Source organism: Megascapheus bottae, chromosome 26 (genome assembly GCF_031878675.1).
Source record: "Megascapheus bottae isolate mThoBot1 chromosome 26, mThoBot2.hap1, whole genome shotgun sequence".
Lineage (NCBI taxonomy): Eukaryota > Metazoa > Chordata > Mammalia > Rodentia > Geomyidae > Megascapheus > Megascapheus bottae.
The window spans coordinates 9318020-9345164 of record NC_143534.1 but is presented as its reverse complement, the minus strand read 5'-3'; the positions used below and the strand labels follow the sequence as shown (position 1 = coordinate 9345164).

The 27145-nt window shown below is 37.4% G+C and overlaps 1 protein-coding gene across 12 annotated transcripts in view; it reads right to left on the bottom strand.

The window, feature by feature from the left end:
- Positions 1 to 27145, bottom strand: part of Celf2 (CUGBP Elav-like family member 2) — a 672814-nt gene that overhangs the window by 71998 nt on the left and 573671 nt on the right. For all 12 annotated transcript variants that reach the window (XM_090318888.1, XM_090318882.1, XM_090318877.1 and 9 more), the window contains one exon: positions 9119 to 9201. In XM_090318888.1, the coding sequence (XP_090175014.1) occupies positions 9119 to 9201 (83 nt within the window). The remainder of the gene's footprint in view (positions 1 to 9118; positions 9202 to 27145) is intronic.

Genomic DNA, 27145 nt, shown 5'->3' with positions numbered 1-27145 from the left:
CAGTCTTTTGAGGAGAATTCATATGCTTTCCAGAGTGGTTGAATAAGTTTACCTTCTCATCAACAGTGAAATAGCATTCCCTTCTGGACACATCCCTGTCAGCATCTGTTATTATTTTTCTTGATAATGACTACTCTAACTGAGGTGAGGTAATCTCAATGTTGTTTAAGTTGCATTTTATCATGGCCAAAATGAAGAAAGCAACTCCTTTTGTAATAGCCTAAAAAATACCTAGCAATCAACCAAAGATGTGAAGGACCTCTATGATGAAAACTTTAAAAACCTGAAAAAGGAAATTAAAGCAGATTTAAGGAAATGGAAAAATCTACCATACTGCTGGATTGGGAGGACTGACATCATGAAAAAGGCAATACTGCCCAAAGCTATCTACAAATTCAATGCAATACCCTTCAAAGTCTCAACAACACTCTTTAATGATATAGAAAAAGCAATAAAAAATTAATATAGAATAAGAGAAGACTCTGAATAGCAAAAACAATCCTTAGCAGCAAGAACAGTGCTGGAGGAATATCAATACCAAACTTCAAATTCTATTACAAAGCCATAGTTATGAAAACAGCCTGTGACTGGCACATGAACAGGCCTGAGGACCAATGGAATAGAATCAAAGACCCAGAAATGAACCCAAAGAGCTATAGCCACCTCATCTTTCATAAGGGAGTCAAAAACATAGGATAGAAGAATACAGCCTCTTCAACAAATGATGCTGGCAGAATTGGGTATACCTGAGTAGAAAACTGGTTATATCCTTATAGATCAACCTGCATCAGAATCAGTTCCAAATGGGTCAAAGACCTCAAGAAAAACAAGATACCCTGAAAATAATTACCGGAAGGGACAGGGGAAATACTAGGACTCCTTGGTCCTTGAAATTTCCTAAGATCCAGAAACATAATCAAAGAAAGGCTGGATAAATGAGATTGCATTAAATTGGAAAGTTTCTGCAGGGCAAAGGATGTAACTAGCAGGAAAGCCCACAGATTGGAGCCAGGTGCAGTGGCTCACGCCTGTAATCCTAGCTGAGAGTCTGAGATCTGAGGATCAAGGTTCAAAGCCAGGACGGACACAAAAAGACTCATCTCCAATTAACCTCTAGAAAATGGGAAGTAGGGCTTGGTTCCAGGGTAGGGTGGTAGCCTTGAACTGAAGAGCTCAGGGACAGTGCCCAGGCAGACTTCAAGCCCCATGACCTACAAAAAAAAAAAAAGAAAGAAAGAAAGAAAGCCCATAGATTGGGAGAAGGTCTTACTAGCTATACATTAGACGAGGGCCTTATATCTAAAATATACTTAGAGCTCAAAAAATTAACCCCCCAAAACCAAATCCTCAAAGAAACAACAACCCTATCAATAAGTGGGCTAAAGACTTAAAAGACTTCTTTGAAGAAGAAATAAGAATATCCAATAGAAACATGAAGAAATGTTCAACATCTCTGGCTATAAAAGAGTGATTCAGATTTGTCTATAGTAAGTACTCCCAAATTAACTAACCTATAATGGAAGCAAGTCCAGTCATACCCGAGGAGACAATTTTCATTAAGCAGGACATACATAACTTCATATAAGGCATAGAAAGCAAAATATAGTTTTTCAAGATTGGAAAGAACTGTAAGAATCATTTAGTTCAACTACTTTATCTTGAGATCAGGAAAGGAAGAATTTCAAATGCTTTAAAGTGTGAGGAGAGGATGGGATGGCGGGTTGAGTACTGATGGGAAACAATGACAAGAACAATGAGGAGGATAAAAGAGAACATTTGTCACAGAGTCCCTTTCTGCAGTGTCCCACATGCATTGTTTACTGCTTATCTTTTCATCTCAAAGACCTGTGGAAAATGAGAGCTGTAATGATACAGTCCTGATATATTGTTTTATTTTCGAAACAACTTTAATAGCTTTGTCATAATACTAATGAGACTTCCCAAGCACCTATGTGTGGTGACAGTTCATAATACAGCAGAGAAATACAGGAAGCTTTTTACCTGTCTCAAGTGAGCACTGGCTTTCCTCCATATTACCCAGACCTGCTTGAGCCCTGTCCCTGATCCTGACTTCTGCTTCTTCTGCTCAGACAACTCCCTATTTCCCTACTGGTGGGTGGGGAAGAACCTCAAACTTCCAGAACTCTCCAGATGCTTTTCTTCCTTTCCTGTTTCCTCATTCTCCCTCCCATACCTACTCTGTGGCCTAAAGCTTGAGGTATGGAACTGGCCAATCTGCTTTCAATGAACAGTTCCCTGAACTATGCTATGCCCAGATCTCATGGATAGTAGCACAGAAGTTGTATCATTTTTTAGGTGATGAATTCTCAGGTCTCTGGTGTCTGGGCCCACAGACTGGAAGTCTTTGGGCCAAAGGTTTCCAACTTTTTTGAGTCTAAACCAGTAAGCTTGGAGCACTCTTGTCACACCTGTGAGTCCCTCTCATGTCTTGTTCTCTACCTTGGCCATGCTCCCTCCCCTGCAGTGAACATGGCCATGCTGGTGGCATTACTATCATCCTGGTTTGTAATCTTTTGGGTGAATGCCCAGGAGTGGAGTTGAGAATTGTAGGGTGGTTCTATAGTTAATTTTTTTGAGTAACCCTACACAGCTTAAGTGAAGTAAGTCAGGCTTAGAGAAACAACGGATTTATGTTTTCCCTTTATATGGAAGCTAGAAGTAGCTTACAAACTCAGAGCAAATATACTGAGTGGTATGCATGTGTATACAAATGAATTAAGTGAAATATTTAAAGTTCAGCAAAATAGAATACCAAGAAGCAGGTACTTGAAAGGTATGGAGTAGGATCAAGGGAAAAAAGAGACAGATGAATGAAGAGGAAAAGTGGTAGAAAATACAACAATGAAGAAGGGGCAGTTAGGAAAGGGATGGGGGAGAATGTTGAAAGGAGTGACATTGATCAAGATGCATTGCATTTATAAGCTGTTTTGTTAAATAATAATTCCTCCATGGAGAGAAATGGAGGTTGGTAGGCCAAAGGAAGTGATAGCCACATATGGATGTGCACGAATATGTATCTATCAGTGTGTGTGTATATGTACATCTACATATACATGTAGATATATACATACATCGATATACATATGTATACACACATATGCGTGCATATATGCATATATGCACATATATGTATATACACATATATACACATATGTATATACACATATGTATACATATATGCATATACATATATATGTATACACACACATATATATGTATATACACAGATCTCTGCATCCGAAACATCAGACTACTACAGGAATATGTAATAACATAAATCTATGCTTATCTTTTATTTTGTAACACCTGGAATATTTATGGTCAGAATTATCTTTAAAAAAAAAAAGGAAATCGGCCGGGAGTTTGGCCTAGTGGTAGAGTGCTTGCCTAGCATGCAAGCTAGGGGTTCAATTCCTCGGTACCACATACATAGAAGAAAAGCTGGAAGTGGTGCTGAGGCTCAAGTGGTAGAGCTCTAGCCTTGAGAAAGTCCAAGGACAGTGCTCAGACCCTGAGCTCAAGCCCAGGACTGGCAAAAAAAAAGGAAATCTTGGGCCTGGAGTTTAGCCTAGTGGTAGAGTGCTTGCCTAGCATGCATGAAGACCCAGGTTTGATTCTCTGGTACCATATACATAGAAAAAAGCCGGAAGTGGTGCTGAGGCTCAGGTGGTAGAGCTCTAGCCTTGAGAAAGTCCAAGGACAGGGCTCAGACCCTGAGCCCAAGCTCAGGACTGGCAAAAAAGAGAAATCTTGATTCCTTTTGATATGATGTGAAAAATAAAACTAACATATTATCTAGGCATTGAATTTCCAGTAGGTATTTAATAAAACATGGTGCACGCTCTGACTTTTTGGTAACTCAGTTATAGTAGCAGTAGTATGTCTTTTAAATTCCAAAGCATTATAATAGTACTGCCAAGTAATAAAAATTCCACTAATATCTGTTGAATGAATCCATCTTCTGTTACACATGAAAGACAATTTGAGGATTCAAACCTGTTTGTACAGTTTTTTTAAATTTAATTTTATTGTCAAAGTGATATATAGAGTTACACATATAAGGCAATAAGTACATTTCTTGTGGAATATTGTTACCCCTCCTTCATTTTTTCCCCACTTTCCCTCCCCCTCAAACCCTCCCCCAAGTTGTAAAGTTCATTTCTAACATATTGCCTCATGAGCATGGCTGTTGGACTAGTTTACCCTTTGTCCTTTGTGTCACCATTTTGTTATTCCCCTTCCCTTCCCCAATTCAGATAAGCATATACAGTTTTGACTGTTTACAATTTAAAGTAAATACAACTGGAAAAAATTTCACATAACTTAGCCTAGTTAGGTTTTGAATCAAATAGGATGGCCTTAGGGGGAAATATACATAATACTAAGAGATGAAGGTTAAGAGATTTATAACAGAAATACTAATGGTGATGATGATAATGGCTTTGACAGTAAAGACATTGAATATATATTAATAATTATGAGAGGTGCTTCAAAGAAAATGAATACCTCAAAACAATGGGCAAACTGAATTTGGTCCCAATGAGGACTAAGCTAATCTACCAAAAAGAATAAAGTCTCGAAAGGACATGAGGGGATAATTCTATGGAGAGAGTTAAGTTAAAACCCATTTGGGAGGTAAGTGCCTACCCACACAAACTGTCTCTTCCAGGGCAAGCCAGGAAAGGGCCCATTCACTTCATGTGGGTGATCATACTAGTCCCAGGAGGCTACTTTATTTACAGCTTCCTCCTACTGGATCAGGCTCATTTGTTTTTATATCTCAAATCTACACAGAGTTCTTGCTCATATTGTATAGGTTATTATAAAACACCTTTTCAGTATGCCAGCACTAAAATGGAATGCTCTAAATAAATGTTCTCTTAGGGCAGTAACTCCTTAATATAAACTGCATTTAATAAAACTGGCAGTGATTCTAGAAAGAAAAGGGTAAAGCATATTCAGAGAAAATGTCTGGGAGAAATTTGCAATTAATATTTTACAAGACATTGAAATTCTACAGATTCTTCCTTGCTGTTAAAATTTAAGAGCGTTTTCGAAACTGTATCCCTGTTATTACTTTCTTAATTAAATTAATTTATACAGTGAATGCTCTAATGAAACTGCTGTAGACTTTCAATCAAAAAGCCTTATTACTAGAGACAGTATGTGTTAAGACTTGAAGTCAGAGTGACAGAAGGCATAGTGCTACTTTAGCACAAGGATATTTGGCCTTGAAATCTGATTTTTGTAAAGGGTAGGGTTTTTTTTTTTGCTTCAATTAAGATCTTTATGAGTATTTTTAATTAAGCAAAATTAAGTCAATAAAACCAAAACTCAGTCTTCTAAGTTGTTTCTGTAAGGTTTCTTTTCTCTCAGAGATACACAATGGTAGATGCTGACTTCTATTGGATGACAATGCCAGTTAGTCTCGCCTACCTCAGATCCTAAGGAAGGGAGACTATTGCTGATAACTATGTGATGCATGCCTGCAACCTCAGCATTTGGGAGGCTGAAGCAGGAGAACTGCAAGTTCGAAACCACACTACACTACACTCATAAAAGGCAGGGAAGAACTGTTTTTCAACCCAAATTGCTGTATCACCAAAACAGAGGCAACCAAAATTTGTTCAAGAACACAAATATTACAATAGTGGAAAAAGTCAATGTAATAATTCAGCATCAAGCAGAAGAGCCAGAGCAGGTCACAATAGCCCTTCAGGCTATGAAAAGTACTACTTACTGACAACTTCAAAAGAGGTGTGTGTGTGTGTGTGTGTGTGTGTGTGTGTGTGTGTGTGTGTGCGCGTGTGCGTGCACATGTGTGTGTATGTATACAAGGGTGTGTGCACAACAAGAATTGTCAAATGCAGAATAGAAAAGCACTAAAGTATAAACAAAGAATGTATTAATGTCTGTTTCCTGTCCTTTCTTTGCCTAGACCAACTAGAACCCTTGTCAGATGTGTTATTTGCTGTTTACCCCCAATACTTAACTTAGTGCCTAGCATTCAGAAGGCATTTAGTAATCTTTTCTGGTTTATAATCTTACAAAGTATCAGTAATTAATGGGTAGTATATACCTAAGGTTTGATCTGTTGCTCAAGTATCAAGCAACCATTTCTAGAGGAGAGCTTTATGAAACCAAGAGGAGAGACTCTGAGATTTCATGCTCTGCTCTCAATGTGGAGATGTGGCTGGTACCTCTGTATTTCTAGGATTTATGTGGAAGATGTCAGAAGACAGAGAGTTGCCTTTCTCTGTTACACAGTGAGAAATGGCCTGAGAAATGTAGCCTCAATTGCTCTGTACTGTTTAGTGAAGTCCTGACCCTTTATCCTCCTCTTCCCTTTCAGGAGGAGAGTCTCTAAACTCTCTAAAAACATGTGAGATATTGAAACTAAGGTTCCTTCAAACTACTTTTCAAAGAACAAATGGGTTCAACTATATGGGGCAGGTCTATCACCCTATTTTTCCCTTCTGTAGTAACCAGGGTATTTATTTACTTCAAGATAGGAAGGTGGGGAAAATGGAGGAGGCAAACTCCTAAACATTAATCAAGTTTGGATGCATAATGAAAGTTTATGGTGCAAAACATCAACTGCAAAAGAAAATTTTACATAGAGGGGAAAAAACCCCAACACTATTCAATCTTGTTATACGTTGAAAGTTTTGGACACTTTTAAGACAGCAAGTGCCTTTTTAATGGATTTTACCCACAGGAAAATGATTACAACCATAAAGGCTTTAAAATGTCAGCTGGTGATATATTTTTCTTATCCTTTTTATTTTTATTCAGAAAGAAATTGAAGGCATATGGCAAAGTGCATCATTAATTTCATATTAATTTCATAATATGAAGACATCAGTTGAAATAATAGTGCTACAACTTTAAATTACCGAATGCACTTGGTATTTAATGAGAGATTTAGCACAGCAGGGTTTCTGTTAAATTAAGTTGTGCCTTCACATCACAGTGGGGAGACAGGTGTATATTGGTTTAGAATTATGGAAATGTTGACTAATTCGAAGGCTTGTAATCAAACAGCCAGGCACCCTGTAATATTTTTTCCCCAAGAATATGCATTAATCTTTTATGTCTGGTTCCATTTCTTCTTGTCCACCAAAGGCTCACAGCTGAAAGACAATCACTTTCATGGCTTCCCTGCAGCTGTTAAGGGTGATGTTTATATAAAGTTGCATACAAATGCAAAATGTGTAACTCTTTTCTACTTACCACACTTGAAGTAGTAAATTTAGCCAATGTGTACACTGTAAAGGCTATGAATCTTTCAAATTAGGTCTGACTTTTGTCTAACCTGTTTCAAATAATTGAGCATATAAAATTAAGCTGGGCAAAAAAAATTTGAGTCCTCTTTTCCAGTTCTCAAATTATTGTCCTTCGTACTTGGTCTCGAAAATTACCACTTTTAAATTCCACATGCAGAATCTACAAAGGGGGGAAGTGGAATTTTCTCCCCAATTACAAATTTTATTTATTTGCTAAGCAAACCATCAGAGTTAGATAAACCAAATAGGCTGGAGATGATGGCTCACACTAGTAATCCTAGCTATTAACAAGAAGATTGGGAGGCTCACGGCTCAAGGAGAGCCCTGGAAAAAGTAAGACCTTATCTTAAGAAAAAGAGATGGGCACAGTGGCATGTACTTTGTGGTTCTAGCTAATGGAGGAAGCATAAAGTAGGAAAAGCCTGGAAAAGAAAACCTTACCTGAAGAATAACTACAGCAAAAAGGGCTGAAGATATGGCTTAAATGAGAGACCGCCTCAAACAATTACAAAGTCTTGAGTTCATTGCTCAGTATTAGAGAAAGAAACACCAACAAAACAAAACATCTTCATGCAGAATGAAGCTACTATTACTATTACTACTACTACTACTACTACTACTATTTTTTTAACCACTAAGCAAATCAGTTATTAAGACTTAATAAAAGGAGCATTAATGAAAACCACTTTCGAAGTCATTAAGTAATTAAATTAACTTGGATGGTACACATTTTCCTTTTTTTCACACAAAAGGTGAAAGCCAAATTGGTATGCTTGAAAACCAACTTACTACCACTAGGTGATTAATAAGCTAATATTCTGAAAAGCTTCTACGGAGCATCTTAGTTGTACAAATATGGTAAAGTTTTTTAGAGGATTAGGTATGCCCATGTGTGCAGGCATTCACACAAATATATATGTGTGTGTGTATTTTACAGATACAGAAAGTCAAAATTATTATCTGGAACATTACAGACATTTGATATTTCTTTTATTCTTATCAAACCAAAGTTTCACTGTGTTTCTACTGTTTAGCACACATCAATCATCATAACCAAAGTCTATCACTATGATATTAAATTAATTAACTCATCACTGATTATTTGGGTAAATGGAAAAAATACTTAACAGCATAAGGAAACTTACAGTATCATGTAAAACATACCAGTACAAAAAAATCCCTTAAAATACTGTATTTTGATAAAGCTGCTATATGCAACAGTTCATTTCTAGGAAATTGTGCTAATCATCAAATATAAGTGGGAAGAAAAAGGAAAAATAATACTGTAAGTTTTGTATTTTCTGTTCTATATCAACAGGAAGCCACAAATTGGGCATTAAAACATTGACTTTGTTAACCACCATTGACTGTTTAGAAATCATTAGGAGGCTTAATATTATGGCTGTACAGGGTACATTTTGTCCTTTGAAAAGAAAATCTAAAGACTAAATTTGAAAAGGGGCTCCTGGTGAGTAAAAGCTTTTCCTTTTCCATTTGTTGGGCTTCCTCCCTCCCCTTTTAAAATCTTAGCCCACCCAATACTCTTTGGCAGCTGCTGTACTCAGTAGGGTCCCTCTTATTTTCCAACCAGGGGAACATACTATTTGAGAGCTCTTCCCGCCAGCGTTAATGCCAGCATTTCTTTATGGGCTGGCCAGCAGGTCTGGTTACCACAGGTGACAAGGGTCAGCATACACTCCTTAAAAGACCAAAGTCATTTTTGGCACTAAGAACCCATAACTAGAACCTTCAGTTGAAAGAACCATTTTCAAGCAATGAAGTGATTTTGGTACAAAAGTAAACTGACTCACCCCAGGTAAAGTTTTAATATTGTGCAGCGCATTCTGGGCCTCAAGTGCAGCTTTTCTTGTATAAAATGTTACGAAACAACAACCTACAGAGAGAGACGAAAAGGTTTTAGAAATTTCTGTGAATGCTGTGCTTAGATATAATGCAGACTGTGGTGAACAAATAATCTATGTTAAAGGATGCACAATTTAAAAATAATAAAATGTATGAGAGCAGTAGTAGCAACATCATGTGCATTTATGCAGTGCCTTTCATCTTAAATCACATTTATTAGCTTTCCCCACGTTGGTTATCAATTTACAGCGTGGTGCTGAAATACAGCTATTTAGGAATGAGGTGGGAAGTGGGAGGAAGAGGGTGAGGGACTTGTAGTGTAGCAACTATATAAAGAGAAGTATTTAATCATAGCAACAATAGCATAAACTTACATTAACTGTAATTTCCTTAAAGGATATCTCTTGGACATCACACTTTTAAAAACACTTTCAGGTTTAGACAACATGACTATACATTTCTTAAAAACTGGAAGAATGCTTTCTTTTTTCTATAACATAATATATAATGCCAAGTTCTGCACATAGGACTACTCAATCAAATTGTACCCAGATGGAAAGCTATATTTTAATCAGTTTAGAAGTCAGGTTACAATACAAATGGCCATGGGCCCAAGCAGAGGTTATCACACTCTGGCCCTTTCATTAAATGTGGCTGTGGCACAGGTCCTGACTTCCCCTTTTCAAGATCCCATGGGAGTCCAGGCTGTAAGTGCTCCCAGGACAGCGCAGCAGATGCCCTCATTCAAACCAACCTCTCCACCAAAGAAATGTTGAAGTCTTAGACCATTCCTTCACTGAATCATGGATAGCTGTCATCCCTTTTTCTGATTAGAAAAATACTAGTTAACAATATACTAAATCAGCATGCACCATCTTTGCACAACCAGGCTTGGAAAAGTGGGGGTAGGGTTAGGGGTAGACAAAAACTTTGCTACTTCTGAACTGGATTGTTTCAAGTAAGCCTAGAATGAGAGAAAAAACAGATGAAGAGAAGCACTCATCACTTCAACTTTAAGAAAAAGTCCTAATGTACAGAACCAGAGAGGGAAAGGAAGAGCTAGAGGGGTACATGCACATAAGAACAGCAAGCAGCAGGAGAGCAATGTAGAGTGCTAAGACACTGATATTGGTTCTCTTTATGGCAATGAGGCAAATAAGACAAACCATAGAACAAAAATGACAGTTTCAGGCAGGGCCCTAGTACCGTAAGCCACCAAAGATTTAGAACCAATATTCTGATTTCCAAAATAAAAATTCAATGGTGTAGGGAACAAAGTACAATATTGTGCATTCAACATCCTCAAACAGACTGAAGATGTTGCCCATCAAACAAATCCTCAAAAAAACAACCATCCCATTAAAAGGTGGGCTAAAGGCTTAAAGAGAGACTTCTTCAAAGAGGAAATCAAAATTGCTCCACATCTCTGACCATAAAAGAAATGTAAATCAAAACACCTTTGAGATTCCACCTCACTCCAGTTAGAATGGTCATTATTATCAAGAGATCTAGTAACAACAGATGCTGGTGGGGATGTGGCCAGGACGGATCCCTACTATACTGTTGGGAGTGCAAACTCATTTAACCACTCTGAAAAGCAGTGTGGTGATTTCTCAAAAGACTTTAAACATAGAGGACTCCTAAGACCCAGCAATCACACTCCTTGGCATTTACCCAAATGTCCAGCAACAAGGACATACTAAAGCTACTAGCATAACAATGTTCATTGCAGCATTATTTACCATAGCTAAGATATAAAACCAACCCTGATGCCCCTCAGTAGAGGAACAGATCAAGAAGATGGAATTCTATGCCCCATCTGTAAGGAAATGGAAAGACTAGAAAAAAAAATCTTATTAAGTGAAGTAAGCCAGACCCAAAGGAGCATAGGCTCCATGGCTTCCCTCATTTGTAATTAAGGATCATTTGGAAATTTGGAACCTGTTGTCTTACACTTGATTTAACTACCACACACCAAGAATAAACACACAGAACTTCATCTTTTGGATAAAGTATAGCATGGCCCTTGCTTCTTGGCATTTAAAAAAATACCATGTACTCTGTAGCAATGGCTCCCACCATTAAGCCTGGCGACTCACAAGTCTGAGATCTAAGGATCACAGTTTGAAGTCAGCCCAGGCAAGAAAGTTTGCTACAGTTATCCCCAGTCAGCCCTCCTCCACCCCCCCAATAAAAAAGAAAGCCAGAAATGGAGCTCTGCCTCAAATGGTAAATCTCTAGCCTTGAGTTCACAATTAAACAAACGAAATCCTTTAAAAGTATCATTTGAATGATGGAGGGAGCTGAAAATTATGACATTTTTTAAGGAATCATATGAAGACACTGTCCATTTCTTTTGTAAGCTTCACTTCAGCGAGCTTGACTTCTTTGATCTTATTTCATATGGTCATACCACCTTTTACTGAATTAACTAGGCTCTTTATGTTCCCTGGAATAATGTAGTCCTGGAAAAGCTGTATGAATTACAAAGGAATAATCTGAAACAGTAAAGTCAGTTTCTAGCAATCTATTATAGTCCCCCCCCCCCACACACACTTTTTTGGTAGTTCTGGGTTTTAAACTCAGGGTTTTGCAGCTTGCTAGGCAGGTACTTCACTCTTTGAACCATATCACCAACATCTTGCCCCACTTTTTGCTCCAGTTATTACTGCAGAAGAAAAATATAAATTATGCTTCATAGACTTATTAGAGAAAGAAAAACAGGGACAGTTTTCTAAACACTTGTAGCAAAATCTGAATAAATTCTCCCTTTTTCCATATGGCTTATGGGGTCAGCTTCAGGACAAGGAAGCCATGGGGAAGTTCTAAATTTCAAACTTCCCTTAATAATCAAAGCTTCAAATCAGAAGAAGAATATGATACTTTCTAGCAAGTAGTTTTTTGAAGATGAGACACTTAAAGTTAAGTGATGAAACAGTCTGTTTGGAAATTAGGAAGAGTAAGCTTGGATAAAAATGCTGAGTCAAGAATAAAAAGTTTAAGCCAAATGAAAGATACAGATCATCCTAAACAAACAAACAAAAAACAAAATAAAACAAAAGAAACCACACTGAAATGGCAGGAACTGGTAAGACAAAGGCAAGAGGAAACAAAGTGAACTGAGCAAACTGTGCCCCTGAATGGTGGGCCCTAAGCAACAATGTTCTCAGGCAACAGTGTTCTCAGTGCCTTAGGCACCAGACAAAATCCCTGCCCAGTCTTCCAACCACCTAAGAATCCATGAGTATTAAAATGGGAAAGGAGACAATTGTTCCTGTTTCTATGCTAATATGGATTTGGTTATGTATGCTGCTTTCTTCTAAAATAAGTTTGTTTTTAGTAAATACAAGGTGGATATGGTGAGTGGTTTTTGTTCTTAATTTCTTTTCTATTTGAGAAAAAAGGAAATTCCGGGAGCTGCCATCTCAGCATTTGTGAGAAAGTAGGTGAAGAGGAGAAAAGAAAGGAAAGTAATGTACAAAAGAATTGGTAAACTATTCCAAGTCTCTAATTCCTCCCAAGTTCACTCTTTCCTGTGTCACTTGTATGGTGAAACCAGGGCCAGATCACTACAGGACCATTCAAAGGATGAGTAGCACTTACTTCTTTTACTGTATATCTATTAAACAAAGATTCTTTAAGATTATATCCAAAGAAGTTCTACTTTTATTGCAACAACCTAGGAAAATGTCTTCAACAATGTGGGTAATATACTTTTCTTACAGCTTGCTTATCTGCTAACAACCTAACAGCTCAATTCCATAGATTCTTATGCTTGACAGGCAAACTGAACTACTTTGTGTGAATTTAAAAAAGGAGACTCATCTCAATTGAGTACAACCCCTTGCCATCGTCCAATGACAGAAGAGCCCAGGCTGCATTCCTGCCCTTATTGAGCCCCACCTGAGCAGCCTTGTGCAATAAATAACTTGTACACATGAGAGACCTGGAACAGAGAGTATTATCTCAAGAGTCCTCCTTTGGTTTCAAAGTTTGATTCCTGAGTGATTTAAGAGAAAAACATCTTACTTTCTCTGTACCTTATCGACTTTGTTTTCATTATTTGTAAAGCAGTGATTGAAAACCAGATCTTAAAGTTCTCCCTTCTCTCAGAACTATGCGAATTACATAGCTCATATAGCATTTCATTCTGAACAAATTCCTATAAAAATTATTTTTTTACCATTATATAGCAAAAATAACAAGTTTATTTGGCCTACATGATGATTCATGTAATGAAAACAATGGCTGGTTATGTTATATAATTTGCATAATAAATACAGCTCTCCAAATAAGAGAAAATACAGACCTCCCCCTAGCCCCATAAGAGGAGTTTGATGAGTTTATTTCTAGGATTAGAATCTATGTGAAAGACTGTTTCTGTGACTACTCTCCCAGCTTACAACCATAGTTTTTTTTTCTCCCCTATCTATCTCTTTGGATACTCACTTAAAAACCTTAGGCTGACTGATTTTCAGGGAACATGTCAACAAAGAGAAATATCATTCTTTGCTCTGATAGGGAAATTATTTCGGTAAAAGGTCAAGGAGCTTCTATAGACCCCAGACAGTACATGAAAGTTCAACAAGCATGAAATGTTCTTTCCTGTCTGCCCTAGCTCAAAGTACAGCTGTTAGGGGAACCACCTGTCTCTAAGATTTCCTCATGTCAGGTGTAACTCAAGTCTGAAGTATACTGGAATAATTTCCAGGTCAATTGCAACACTGGATAGTTTAGTCATTAGATTCAGGGATCAGGCCTCCCTCCTTGGGCAGATTCTACTTCAGATATCAGTGTAAGGTAGGTGGTTAAACATCTACAATATCCAAATGCTCTTCGGTGGTCAGTGGTTGCAATCTGTAACAGAGGTTAGTACCCCAAGTCTCTGTGTTCATTCCTGGAAGCCCCCTTCTCTCATCGATATGGGTTGTTGAGAAAGGCCTCCAATGAGGAGCAGTGCCAGACCAGGGCCTCCAGGACCAGACAGTCTGATGAGTTCCAACATTCCTATTTGGTAGTAAATTTTTGCTGTTTCACATTTTTCTAGTTTGTCCATTAGATACTTTATAGTGAACAATAAATAATTACTATATGCTACTCCTTTAGGAGTTTCTGTCACTGGCAGCAACCAAATTAGAAAACACAAACATGACATGGGACAGCCAGGTCATCTTATGGTATCCCAGCTGCAACTTCAATTCACTGTGTTAATAGATGTTTTGCTCTTCAGAGTCAAGACACACTAAAAATCATTTATGTATCTCCACTCTTCACTAGTACTTTTTAATTTCACATGTGAAATAGAAACTGTGAGGAAACTGGAGAATTGATCCCACAGGACCTAAGGCCCAGGTGGAGTCTAACATATTGATAACTCTTGAATTCTTTAGAATTCTAATGATTATGTATGTACATTATAAAGGCTATACATTAAATCTTACGGGCCATTTATACCTTACTATGAATTGAGTGATTCATTTGAAAAAATCTAGCAGAACCTATAGAAATGAAGTGTAAGTGTGTATGGCAAAAAGATGCAGGAATTACACAGTCTATGTGGAGGCAGGTCTGTCCTGGGCTCACAGGCACTGGGTGACCAGAAACACCAAGGCAAGACTGGGCACAGAAGGAATGGAGAAAAACAAACAAAAAAGCTACACATTTGCAAGCTGCAGTCTATCATTCCTTCTTTCTACCTCCCTGGAGTCCCATAAGAGGGATTTGTAGCCTTTCGCCCATCCAGATCCTAAGTAATGGGTAACCTCAGCAATAGAGCTGCATCTGTTCAGCTGGTAAAGCAAGTTGTAATCAGTGTCATAATTGGGAGACATGATTATACCATCAAGTATCAGAAGCTGAGAGTGGCAATTCCCAGGGAGGCTGGGCACTACAAACTCCAAATAGGGTATCTTTTCACTAATAGTTTCTGCTGTCATTAAAAAAATTCCCTTAGGTATTTTTTTCAGATTAATTGTTTGATATTTTAAGAAATTTTGGAAGTTTTTACTGTTCCAAATATAAAGCACCCAACAAAACAGGTCAATATTTCCCTCCTCCCCCATCATAAAGCACTCAGCTTTACTGAAAGACTTTAATTTTTTTAAATGATCAAATCGATTTATCATCAAAGAAACCATCTGGATTATCACAAATCTTTTCAAATCACAGCTGTTTCTCTTAAAAAATCTTTACTTGGACGCACTTACTTATAATCCCCATGGGAGGGGGAAAAAGCATTTCTTATGTTGAGATAACCAGTTTATAACACAGCTTTTCCCTGATTCAAACAGAAATTTATTTACATTCTTCACTTTGAAGAGTAGAGGAAATACAGCTTTAGAGAACCATACTACAGATCAGATTTTAAAATTAATCCTGCCCATAAGAAGACTGACACTATACTCATTACAGAAACCCTGTCAAATATTTCTAAGCTTTGCTGAATTGGGAAGAAGAGAACTAAGACTTGCTGCTCTGGAGGTACAATTTTTAAGAAGGTAATTTTCTTTAAGCCTTTGTCTCTAAAATTTGGACAGCAGGCAGTTTTTATTAAGTATGTGTGCTTTTAAGGAATCTAATATAGACAGCAGGGTTAATGACTTGATTGATTTTCAATGACTGCACCAGTCACTTACCAGCTGCAGGGTAGAAATACCAGATCACATGCCAACAACGTGGACTCTCTCAAGAACGAGCCAACTCATGTATGGTTGCTAGTAATGAATCATGCCTTTTGAGTATTCTGTAGCCAGTGGCCCAGCTTCTGGCAAAGGGAGCTTTTTGGAATGTTAGCGCATGCGTGTGTGTGTGTGTGTGTGTGTGTGTGTGTGTGTGTGTGTGTGTGTGTGTGTGTGTGTGTGTGTTTCTGACACTACTCCTTAGTAATATTTTATTTGTTTTTGTCTGGCAGTATGAGATTTGAACTCAGGGATTCATGCTTGCCAGACAGGTGATCTACCATTTGAGTCACCTCCCCAGCTCTCTTTAGGAATAGTTTAATATGGAAAAGTCTGATACATTTTTTGAAACACAACTGTGTAATAGTTTAATATGGAAAAGTATGATACACTTTTTATGATACATTTTTTGAAACACAACTGTGTAACTAGAGGATGGAGGAGAGAATATGAAAAAATGTTTCTGGCTAATATGGTAAAATAAATGTTTCAGGTTTGGAACTTGCACAAAACAGCTACCTATCTCTAAGTGGACCCAGAGAGGGGCTTATCCATGTTTTCAAGACCACCAAACCATCTTAAATATATAAGATTTACTTTGTTTTAAAATCTAAGCAAGTAAGTGCTTAGAGACAATCATAAATGACCATTTGATAATTGAGCCCTGTACTATATGCATATATATGGTATATATATGTATATATATGCAACTTTTGACCAAAGTTATAGTTTAAAATTCAATTCTAGATAAATCAAATTCAAGACATCAACAAAGTCATCATGCTGAGAATTAAAATCCCTTTATAGATCGCTTCTGAATTCTGTGGGCCTTATAGGTCAAGGGACTATGGCCTTGGAAGGCTAACTTAGTGAACTTACCATGGTTTTCACCTCTCTGTACAAATGAGGCTCAAATACCCACACTTGAAAGCAAATCAGGTGACCATTTAATGCATCTTTAACTGCAACTGGGATCTTGGCTTCTTGCCAAGTCAGGTACATGTATGCAAACCAGTTTAAGTCAAAGGAGGACATCATCCTCATTCTTGGTTTCCCTTGTATTATCCTTTGATCCTAACTAATATACAGAGAATATTCCTTTTAGAGTCCAAATGTTGTTGATGGAAATGGTAAATCTTGTGCTCAAGTGACTCTCATAAATCATGGTTTCAATTAGAACTGGCTTCCTTCTTGATAAGACCTTCTACTTTCTGTTTCTACAAAGCAGTTAAAGGTTCAAAAATCCCATCAGAAATCCCCCTGAGTACATAGTAAAAAACAAAACAAAACAAATCTTAACATTGACCTTAAAAAAGAGGGATATTATTCACTAGAATATGTCTGGTATGAACAGTGTCTTTAGGTGAAATACAGGGAAAAAAATGCCCTTAGAAAGTAAGTACAAAGATACTTCAAGATGTCATTTGGTACCCTGGAGAGTTACACATGTATCCTTTTCCTCAATCAAAAGTCTGTCTAACCACTCAAGAAAACTTGGCCCTGCTAATTAAGACCACATCAGATGCACTATTTTTTATTTATTTGTTTATTCATTTTACTCATGCCATAATTTATTATTATTTTTTGCTTATTTTCAGGGGTTCAAACTTGCTTAGCTTCCTTGCTCAGCTGGTACTCTACCAATTAAGCCTTTCAATTTTTTTCTGCCTAGACTGGCTTTGGACTCTTTTAAGTAGCTAGAATTATAGGCAAAAGCCACCAGCTCAGATGCACTATTTTAACCTGTGTCCTCTGTGGGTCTTGTGTCCTAGGTGTTTATTTTTTCTACTTTTTCCTTAAAATACTTCTTGCTCTCAAGAGAGGTAAGAATATTCCTTAAAAGTGATGCTATTAGGTTTGTAGGTACAGTTGGAGCACTATTATGTATGTATTCTCTGGACTACTTTGACAGAAGTAGGTTTTTGAATGTAACAAGATAAGTCAACTTGAGTTGTAATATATTTTGGGGAATCAGTTTACTATACATTGTGACTGTAAACATTATACTGTAAATGTTTTATAGTTTTCCCCCAATAAAATTTTTGGGAAAAAAGTGATGCTATTAATTTCACAAGTCATATTTAAAGTTTAGTGCCTTTTTTGCTAAATGTGTTTCTGCTTGTGATTTTGTCAGCATGTCATCTCATATGCTGAAATGAGATGGACGGAATGAGACATAATGGAAATGAGACAGGAATGAGAGGCATAAAAATGTTGGCAAAAATTCATTACCTAAAAGAAGACTATGCAAGAAGATAAAGCTTTTTTTGCTTATCTCTATTACTTTATTATTTTAAACCTCCAAAATAAGTAAGGCTAAAAGAGAAATGACATTAAATAAAAGAAATAAAAACAGAGTAAGAAGACTAAAAGAAATAAAAGTGGCTAACTCTGATAACCTAACTCTTCATCCCCTCCCTATCATAGTCATACAAGTAGTGATGGGAAAAGGCAACATCAGCCCAAGAATTACTGGCAGGCCATCACACTTCTAAGTCACTGTATTTTTTGTAGGGAGCTCAACCTGTGAACTACCTGATGGGTTGAATCTCACTCTTAAAGAGTGAGATTCAGACTACTTTCATGATATCTAATGGTCTTTTTAGAACCTTAACCTGTCTTAGAGAAACATGTTTCTCCAACAACTACCTGCGAGAAATCTTTACTCCTTCCTATTTTTTTTTTTTTTGCCTGTGGCTGGAACTCATGGCTTGAACACTATCTTTGGGCTTTTTCAAGACTTGTGTTCCACCACTTGAGCCATAGCACCACGTCTGGCTTTTTCTATGTACGTGGTACCAAGGAATTGAATCTAGGTCTTTGTGCATGCTAGGCAAGCACTCTACACTAGGCCAAACTTCCAGCTCACTTTTCCTCCTTTCTAAAAGTGGGGTTTGCATAAGCAGCACAGAAGATGCCCAATACAAATACTTTATCCTGTAGAAATCAACTTTTAATGAAACTACAGCCAATTAGCTTAGCTTTATAGTGTTTGAAAATTGGCACCCTGATGTATACAGTATTTTCATGTGGCTATTACCCAGGGAACCAGAAACGATATGACATTCTACTTTTATTAACTTGAGTTATGTGGATACCATTTGGATTATCAAAATGCCATCCCTAGGCAATCCCCTGGGGGAATTTCTGCTGACAAAGCAGGATTGCCACTTCTCTTGGCTGCCTAGGGCAGTGGAGTCCCATGCTCCTCCAACAACCCTGCTTCATACCCCAGCAGAGCCAGAGAGAGAATATGTTCTCAGTGGCAACTTCACACCTCTCCTCAGCCTCTGTACCTGAAACACTATGTTTGCAGGATCTAGGCTGCTGGCAGCTTCCTATTTCCTAGGGGGATCCATATCCCTGAGGAGGCAGGCAGACTCCCCAAGTCTTTTGCCAGAAAGAGGGAGATTTTTTTGTTTTTTGCCCTTGATTAAATCTACTGCCTCTTAAAACTCTTTGGGAAGAAACTGAAGACTGACATGTGTCCTGCAACATTTCTTAGGCTCGTCATCACATGAATTCCAACTGAAGACTAACAACAAAAAGATGGCAAAATTGCATGACTCTGCACAACCCTTTCCTGGGTCCTTGTCTAATACTTGTAAACATATCTGGAAAATAGTTATCTCCCTTTTCCTCTGATGGGACAACGGGCTACCATTTGGCTGTTTCTAGAATTCATTCCTCGCCTGGGCCATTAAAAAGGTAGACAGATTATAGGTGAAATGTATACTTGTTCAGGTGCCTCAGGAGACAGTAGGAAAAAAAGAATAAGGCTTCTCAACTATAGAAAATATCTGACAATTGGTATTAAAGGTAATAAGCAAAAAGAGGATTTGATGATTAGTTTATATTTTTTAAATATTAAGTCCAGGGGTCGGGAGCTTGGCCTAGTGGTACAGTGCTTGCCTAGCATGCGCGAAGACCAGGGTTTTATTCCTCCGTACCACATACATAGAAAAAAAAGCTGGAAGTGGTGCTGAGGCTCAAGTGGTAGAGCTCTAGCCTTGAGAAAGTCCAAGGACAGTGTTCAGGCCCTGAGTTCAAACCCAGGGCTGGCAAAAAAGTATATTAAGTTCAGAGAAGAAAAGAGGGCCATATTTTCTTCTGATGGCTAAAAAATATAAATAACTTCAGGTTATCAGGAAGCTAGCTATATAGCCATACTAGGCATCTTCCCTAACTATGATGGGGCGAACTGCTACTGGCCAGTCAGTTTCCCAGGTATTATTCTGGCAAGGCAGAGAATAAGGTAACAGTGGGGATAGTAATAATGTTCCTTTTGTAAAAAAAGACATGAACCAAGATATTGTCACATACATCAAGGATAGAATCACAGGGTTAAATGCAACATAGGGAAACTATCTTGAATCCAATTAAAAAGGATTTAGTTTCTAAAGTATTGAGAGACCTCATTAAAAAGAAGTTTCTAATAAGAGGTTATTTCATAGTATAAATTCTCTTGAGGATAGGTTGGCATTATAATAGTAAGGAGCAGTGCCTGTAATTCTTAATTTTATTATACCGGGCTTTTAGATACTTCCAAATCAGGACAATCCCTGAGGTCCCAACTTCATTGTTCTGTGGAGTCAACTTACATTTGCTGGACTATGAATACAGGCTCTTTATTGTTAAACTGGATAAACTACAGGCTCTAAGTGATCTCTTACTCCAACATTATTGATCTATAATTGGTGTGTCTGAGCTCTAAAAGAGTGGTATTAGCAACCTGGACTAGAAAAAGGTATTGTATTCCTTCTTTCTGCCAGTTATGTACTTCTTTACTTTGTTATTTACACAGTCAAATGAAGAGGCAAACTGGTTACTGAAACTGTAATGTTAAGCTAAAGTAAAGATTTGTACTTACTTTGGACCTTTCTATTTATTGTAGTTTGTGACTCTAGAGAGTTGATATTTATGGCCATTATTATAACTTTACCCACATGTACATATAGAGCAATGAAGGGAATGTTTTTATGTATTGCTTGAAACAGTGTAAATCATGTAAGAAATTCACCTTGGAGCCAACTATAAATTGGTCCCTAGGTTCTCATGGCAGAGACATGATAGTTTTCGAAGTGATATTAGTTCTTTCTCTTCTGTTTCATTCATAATCTCTGCCATGAATCCAGTATATTCAGTCATCCCTTATTAATATCAACGGACCAAGAGATTGATGAATAACTTAACCTCTCTAAACCTCTGACTCTTGTTTGTAACATGGGGTAAGTAATAGCAAGTATATCATAACATTATCGTATTGTATGTATAACCGCTCCTACTATACATGAAAGTGCTTAATAAATGACAGAAATGATTGCCTATCTTAAATTCACGTTTCTCTATAAAGCCTGAGCCCAAATAGCCTTTATGAGAGTGGTTTTCTGAAGTCAGAAGGTGCAGGATGCGATTGTTATCTAGATCTTACAACAAATGAAAATGAGTTAAGGAAAAGAAGTGGCAGGCTTGCCACACGCAGAGCTACCCTAGTGGGTCTCTGGATGAAAGGAGCGCCAAGGAGGCTTCTTTTCTAAGCAATGACATGAGCCCTTTAGAAGGGTTTAGAATTGATTTTGTTGTCTGGCTTTCTGAAGTAATTACTTGGGACTAGCCAAGTTCAGCCATTTGCATGGCCTCTGAATTCTCTGAGCATCCATTTACATGGCTTCTAAATAGTCGATCAGTATTAATGCAATCATTTTGATTGGATTCCCTGCTCAGAGCACAAGAAAAATTTCTTCAATTGTATACTTCACACTATGTTACAAAGAGGCAAAAACTCTCTAAACAGTTTATTTAAAATAAAACCAGTTGTTATCTAATGAACACACTAGGTTTCATTACTATAAAGGTGCTTTAACCACAGAGTTGTCATTCCCTTTAATTTGGCAACAACAAAGAAAGAAAAAAGTATCCATATAAGTCACACAAGAAGATATGGTGTCCTAAATGCCTAGGAGGGGGAAAGGAAAAAAACACCATAGATGTTTTATTCTCATGCTCTCCTATCCTAATGATCACTACAACTCTGTAAAAGTACCAGCCACATCTTAGGCTTCTTTGGTCTCCTTGGTGCCCTCCACCCAGGATATACAGCATGGTGCCAGGCATCCAGAACCCTACTTAAGACTTAATAATCCCAAGACATGTGAAAGGGTATCAATGTATGTGAATTAATGCACCTTCTATCTGGCAAATATCATGTAACCCTTTTACTAATTACAATAAAAAAATTTATGCCAAGTGCATATAATATGTTTTCCTACCTGAAAAAAAAGACTTAATAATCAACAGGTCTGGAATATTGCACAGTAGCCGAACATTCAGTGATAGAGGAGGTCCTGGGTTCAATCACTAGCCCAGATTTAAAAGAGAAAAAGGCTCACCTCAGGGCCCTTTCTCATCTTTCAACCTATAGTATTAGTTTTATTTTAAACTTCAAATTTCCACAACACTTTGTGATTTGGGTTAGTGGTAATTAAAAATAGTCCAAGCAATACTCTTAAGTCCACTTCCTAAAAATTGGCTTGGGTAGTTTATCAATTTTTAACCTAAGCTAGCTTTGCTTTAGTCGTTAGATAAAGCAGATTTGGTTCAATACATTTAATAAAATAACATATACAAAATATGCCCAAAACATTTTATATGCCCAGAATCTGGTGCAAAGAATTCACTGGAAAGAAGTAGATTCTTTTCTTCCTTCCACTATATGATTTGAGCAGTAACACTGATGTTTCCTCAACATTTAGGATAATAAATCATTTAAGTGAGCACATTTTCCAAAGTGGGGAGGTATAACATTAACAATGTCTCTGGGACAAGAAATAAAAACTAGAACTGTGTGGGTAAGCCCCACATGTATGTACCATCTTTAAAAAAAATTCTTTATTAAGCCTTTAGAAGAAGGAGAAAAGAGATATCCTACAGGACCTTATTTATTCCTTAGATGACTGGATAAAGATAAATTTCCAAGTATTTTAGTCCTTTTGGGCTTCAGGGCCACTGTTTGCTTAGATTTCAAACAAACACATGCCCAATTATGAAGAAGGGGTATGTGAAAGCATGTTATAAAACATTCTGCAATGAGCTGAAAAGCTCTAGGCAGCAAAAATCATTTACATGCAAAGCCTCTGCTGTACTCTATTGCTTCCTAATTGTGAAGATAACAAATGATAATAATACTTCTTTGTAGTTAAAAGGGATTTCTCCTACCACTAAGGGTATTTCATTTTGTTCTAAATTGTATTATATAATAAAATCAGGAACTCAAGCAATTCTGAATATTCCAAACACTTTTCAAAAGATTCTGGAATACTTCTGCAGCTGGTGCCAGAAAGATTTAGTTTCATTAATATTATTGTCTTTCTTCCCTATTACTAAAGAAAGTGTGAATCCCCTGAGCACATTCCAAATTGTCAAAAGGGATATATATATATATATATATCGAGAGAGAGAGAGAGAGAGAGAGAGAGAGAGAGAGAGAGAGAGAGAGAGAGAGAGAGAGAGAGAGAGAGAGAGAGGGAGGGAGGGAGGAGAGGGGTGTTGCTGTGAAAGGCAAATAATATATGGTATGCCACACACAGAACACACACAGAATCACAGACACAACAGACAGACAGACACAGACAGACAAGATACAGACACAGACACAGACACACACACACACACACACACACACACACACACACACAGAGTACAGTCATCCTGGTGCATGTAGAAGGCTGGGTTGATAAGCTGTTTCCGAGATAATAATTTTTAGTCACTGATTAGAATTCAGTCACTCTGTAGTCAACATATTTATGCTTTTTAACTTCTATACTGAAATTCCTAAGGGTTTAACATTATGACAGAAGTGGAGAAAATATTCTGAAAGTTTACTTTTGGTCAGTCTTACTCACCTATGTGTTAAAGAGCAGTCATAGGGTAATACAGTATAAGCATTTGCCATAAAGCATAAAATCATATGTCAAAATGACTGGTAAATGGGTCAACTATGTGAAACAATGAGAGCTTAGGTTGGCACAGAAGTATCAGTGTTAGATCTATATAATGAGACCTATAGCCTAATAATAAGACCACAAATAGGTAAGTAGGGGCATCTAGAACAATTTCTTTCAACTCAGAATTTTTATCAAAATGATTGTAACAACTATACACACATTTCCAAAATCTAGTTATCTTATAAAACAGAATTTCTTAAACTTTCTTGAGGATAATAATCACCAACAGTATTTGTAAAAAAATGTTTTGGGACCAAGCCAGACATATTGGCTTAAGTTTTCAAGGGAAAGTCCTGGCAGTCAGTATGACAGCATCCCTTGGGAGTTTTATCATGGGAAGCATGAGAAACAATACAACAAAGGACACCTATGGTACAAATATTAGCTGTCTATAAAAATCTGTTTGCTTTTCCTCAGTGCCAGGACTGTAGCAGAGCACAGACAAAAGCTACATTTGCTAGAACTTTGCACAATGTGACTGTATACAATGTAAGGAGATGCAAGAAGAAGTGATATTTGCTGTTTCTTTTTTTTTTCAGATCAACTCTTTTTTTTCATATATTTTTTATTGTAATTAATAGAAGGGTTACATGATATTTGCCAGATAGATGGTGCATTAATTCCCATACATTGATACCCTTTCACATGTCTTGGTCCCCATCCCCCCCCCACTCCTACCCTGCTGTTTCTAAATCCTTCCCTCCTTCCTTCCTTCTCTCCATCACCCCTCTTCTTCCTTCTTCTCCCATCTCTCTCTTTTTCTTTTTCTTAAGGACTAATGGATAATGGATATGGGTGGATATAGGGTTCTTGAGATAAGAAAACAGTCTACTTTTGGGTCCATTTGTTATAGGTTGGCCTTTCTTGATATATAATATGTGAGTGAAATAATAATTCCTCTGAGTAGGTCAGTATTGACTTCACCTAATACTTTGGTACATTTTCCAGTGACTATACAAAGTGGCTATATTAAAGACACAACAGAGACGGGCACAGTGGCTCATGCGTGTAATCCTAGCTACTCAGGAAGATGGGATCTGTGGATTGTGGTTCAAAGCCAGCCTGGGCATTAAAGAATGTCAGACTCTTATCTCCAGTTAATCACTAGAAAACAGGAAGTAGAACTGAGGATCAAGGGGTAGGGTGGTAGCCTTGAGCTGAAGAGCTCAGGGATAATGTCCAGGCCCAGAGTTCAAGCTGCATTACCAAAAGAAAAAAAAAAAAGGACACATCAGAAGGATAAAATCTGCTTTCAGAATATTTTTTTGTCAATAGCTAGATGTAACTCATTTAAACCTGTATTTTCAGCTTTATGGTGAGAATATCTTTTTCTAAATAAACCACTTGGTAAAATTCACCATTGTGGGAAGAAAATATACTTTCTGATAGGCATATCTGATAAACAACTGTTAAATTTCATTTGCTCACAAGAAAAAGAAAAAGAACCTGCATAATGAGAGTTGGTTCCTAACAATCCACAAGAGTTTGGAATACAGATAGAAAGGCCTGTATTTGATAAGGAGAAGGCTGGTATAGATGTCTGATGTCTGACCTAGAAATATTTCAGTGGTCCTTGCCAATTTTTCTTTTTAAAGCTGTACCATTTTCCTGAGTAAATTATGAGCTAATAGATAGTGTTTTTGAGTTTCATTAGTACAACCATTTTAAATCCTTCCAAAATATTTATGAAAATATTAACATTGTCATTATGCTCATGAAAATGTCAGAAATTCACATATGACACAGTAAAAGGATTATCAAGAAGTATGCTCTGAGCTGGGCATCAGCGGCTTACATCTGTTATCAGATCACAGGAGGACAAGATTTGAGGATACAATTTGAAGCAGCCTTGGTAGAAATGTCTGTGAGATTCTTATGTCCAGTTAACCAGCAAAAGGACAGGCGTGAAGGCATGACTCAAGCGGTAGAGAACCAGTCTGAAGTGAAAAATTAAGTGCAAAGCTTGAGACCAAGTTTAAGTCCTAGTACTGGCACACACACAAAAAATATGCTATGATAATCCAGAAAATTAAATCAATTTAATAAATTCATCATTCTTATTTATTCCCCTTGGTCAATAATTAATATAATTCTTAAACATTTTTATTACAAAGGCGATGTACAAAGGGGTTAAAATGATAGGAAAGGAGTACATTGGACACTGTCATCCCTTCCCTTGTTCTCTCCCATTCTAAATGCAGAAAAAGTGTATCTTTACTACTACGAGAGGATGATATTAGCCTTTTGCCATTTTGATATACTAAAACAAAGGGAAATTATATTAATATTTAGAATGGAGACAAGGGTGGGATTAAATAAAGAAAAAATGCCTACATAGAAAGATGAATGTGGCCCCCGAAAATTTTGTAGGTATAATGGAAATCACATTCATTAGTTTTTGAAAATAATCTGTGAAACTGCTTCAGTGGCTCCAAAGTGTTAACATTTTCTCCCAAGTTTGTTCTCTTAACATCATGTCCGTATCTGTGAAGTGTGGGTGGATTTTAGCATCCCCTTATCCTTAAGTGCCCCTGAAAATCCAGAAGAACCCGTAAAAATCTGTCCCCAGAAGATCTGCCCTGAAATACATTCTCTGGAGCATAATCTTGTGACCCAGATTTGTGACAACTGGGTGCTGCCTGCTTTGGAAAGTTCCCAGGTGAGAAATTCAGGCCATCCAATTAGGACACTTCTAGGTTATTTGAAGTTCAAGACTGATTAGTTTTATCTCATTAGTCTTTTTTGTATCCCCTGTTTTGTGCTAAGAACTTCCCTTGGTTGCTCTGGAAAAGCACTGAACAGATTTTGTAGATAATCAAAAAATAGCAAAAAAGGCAAGGCTAAATATTGCCTGTCGGTAGCTTTTAAAATATTGATGGCTTTTTCCTTCAAACATATAAGCCAAATGAAGGGTCTGAAGGGTCTGCTCTTAACTGTGACTGTAAGTAGCCTCGTAATTAACCATATGTTTGAAGAGAAGACATACTTGGGGCAGAGGGGAATGGGGGCAACATTTATCCATCCTCTTTGCTAGGCCAGATGCCACTATATGAAATCTGACAGCCCATGATAGATATGCAGGCCTTCTCGTCTGGCTGGCTTGACATTTTCTTCTGGCACTTCCCCTAAGGTAACAATAGCAAGCATGACCCACTGGAGTAATGCCAGAAGTAGTATTTGGCTAGAAGGGCTCAGAGTCTACTTGGAAATAATTAGCTACATATTCAAGTGGGAAAGGAGAAGGGCTAAGATGACTAGCACCTAAATCAGAGAGAAGAAAACCACCTTACAGAAA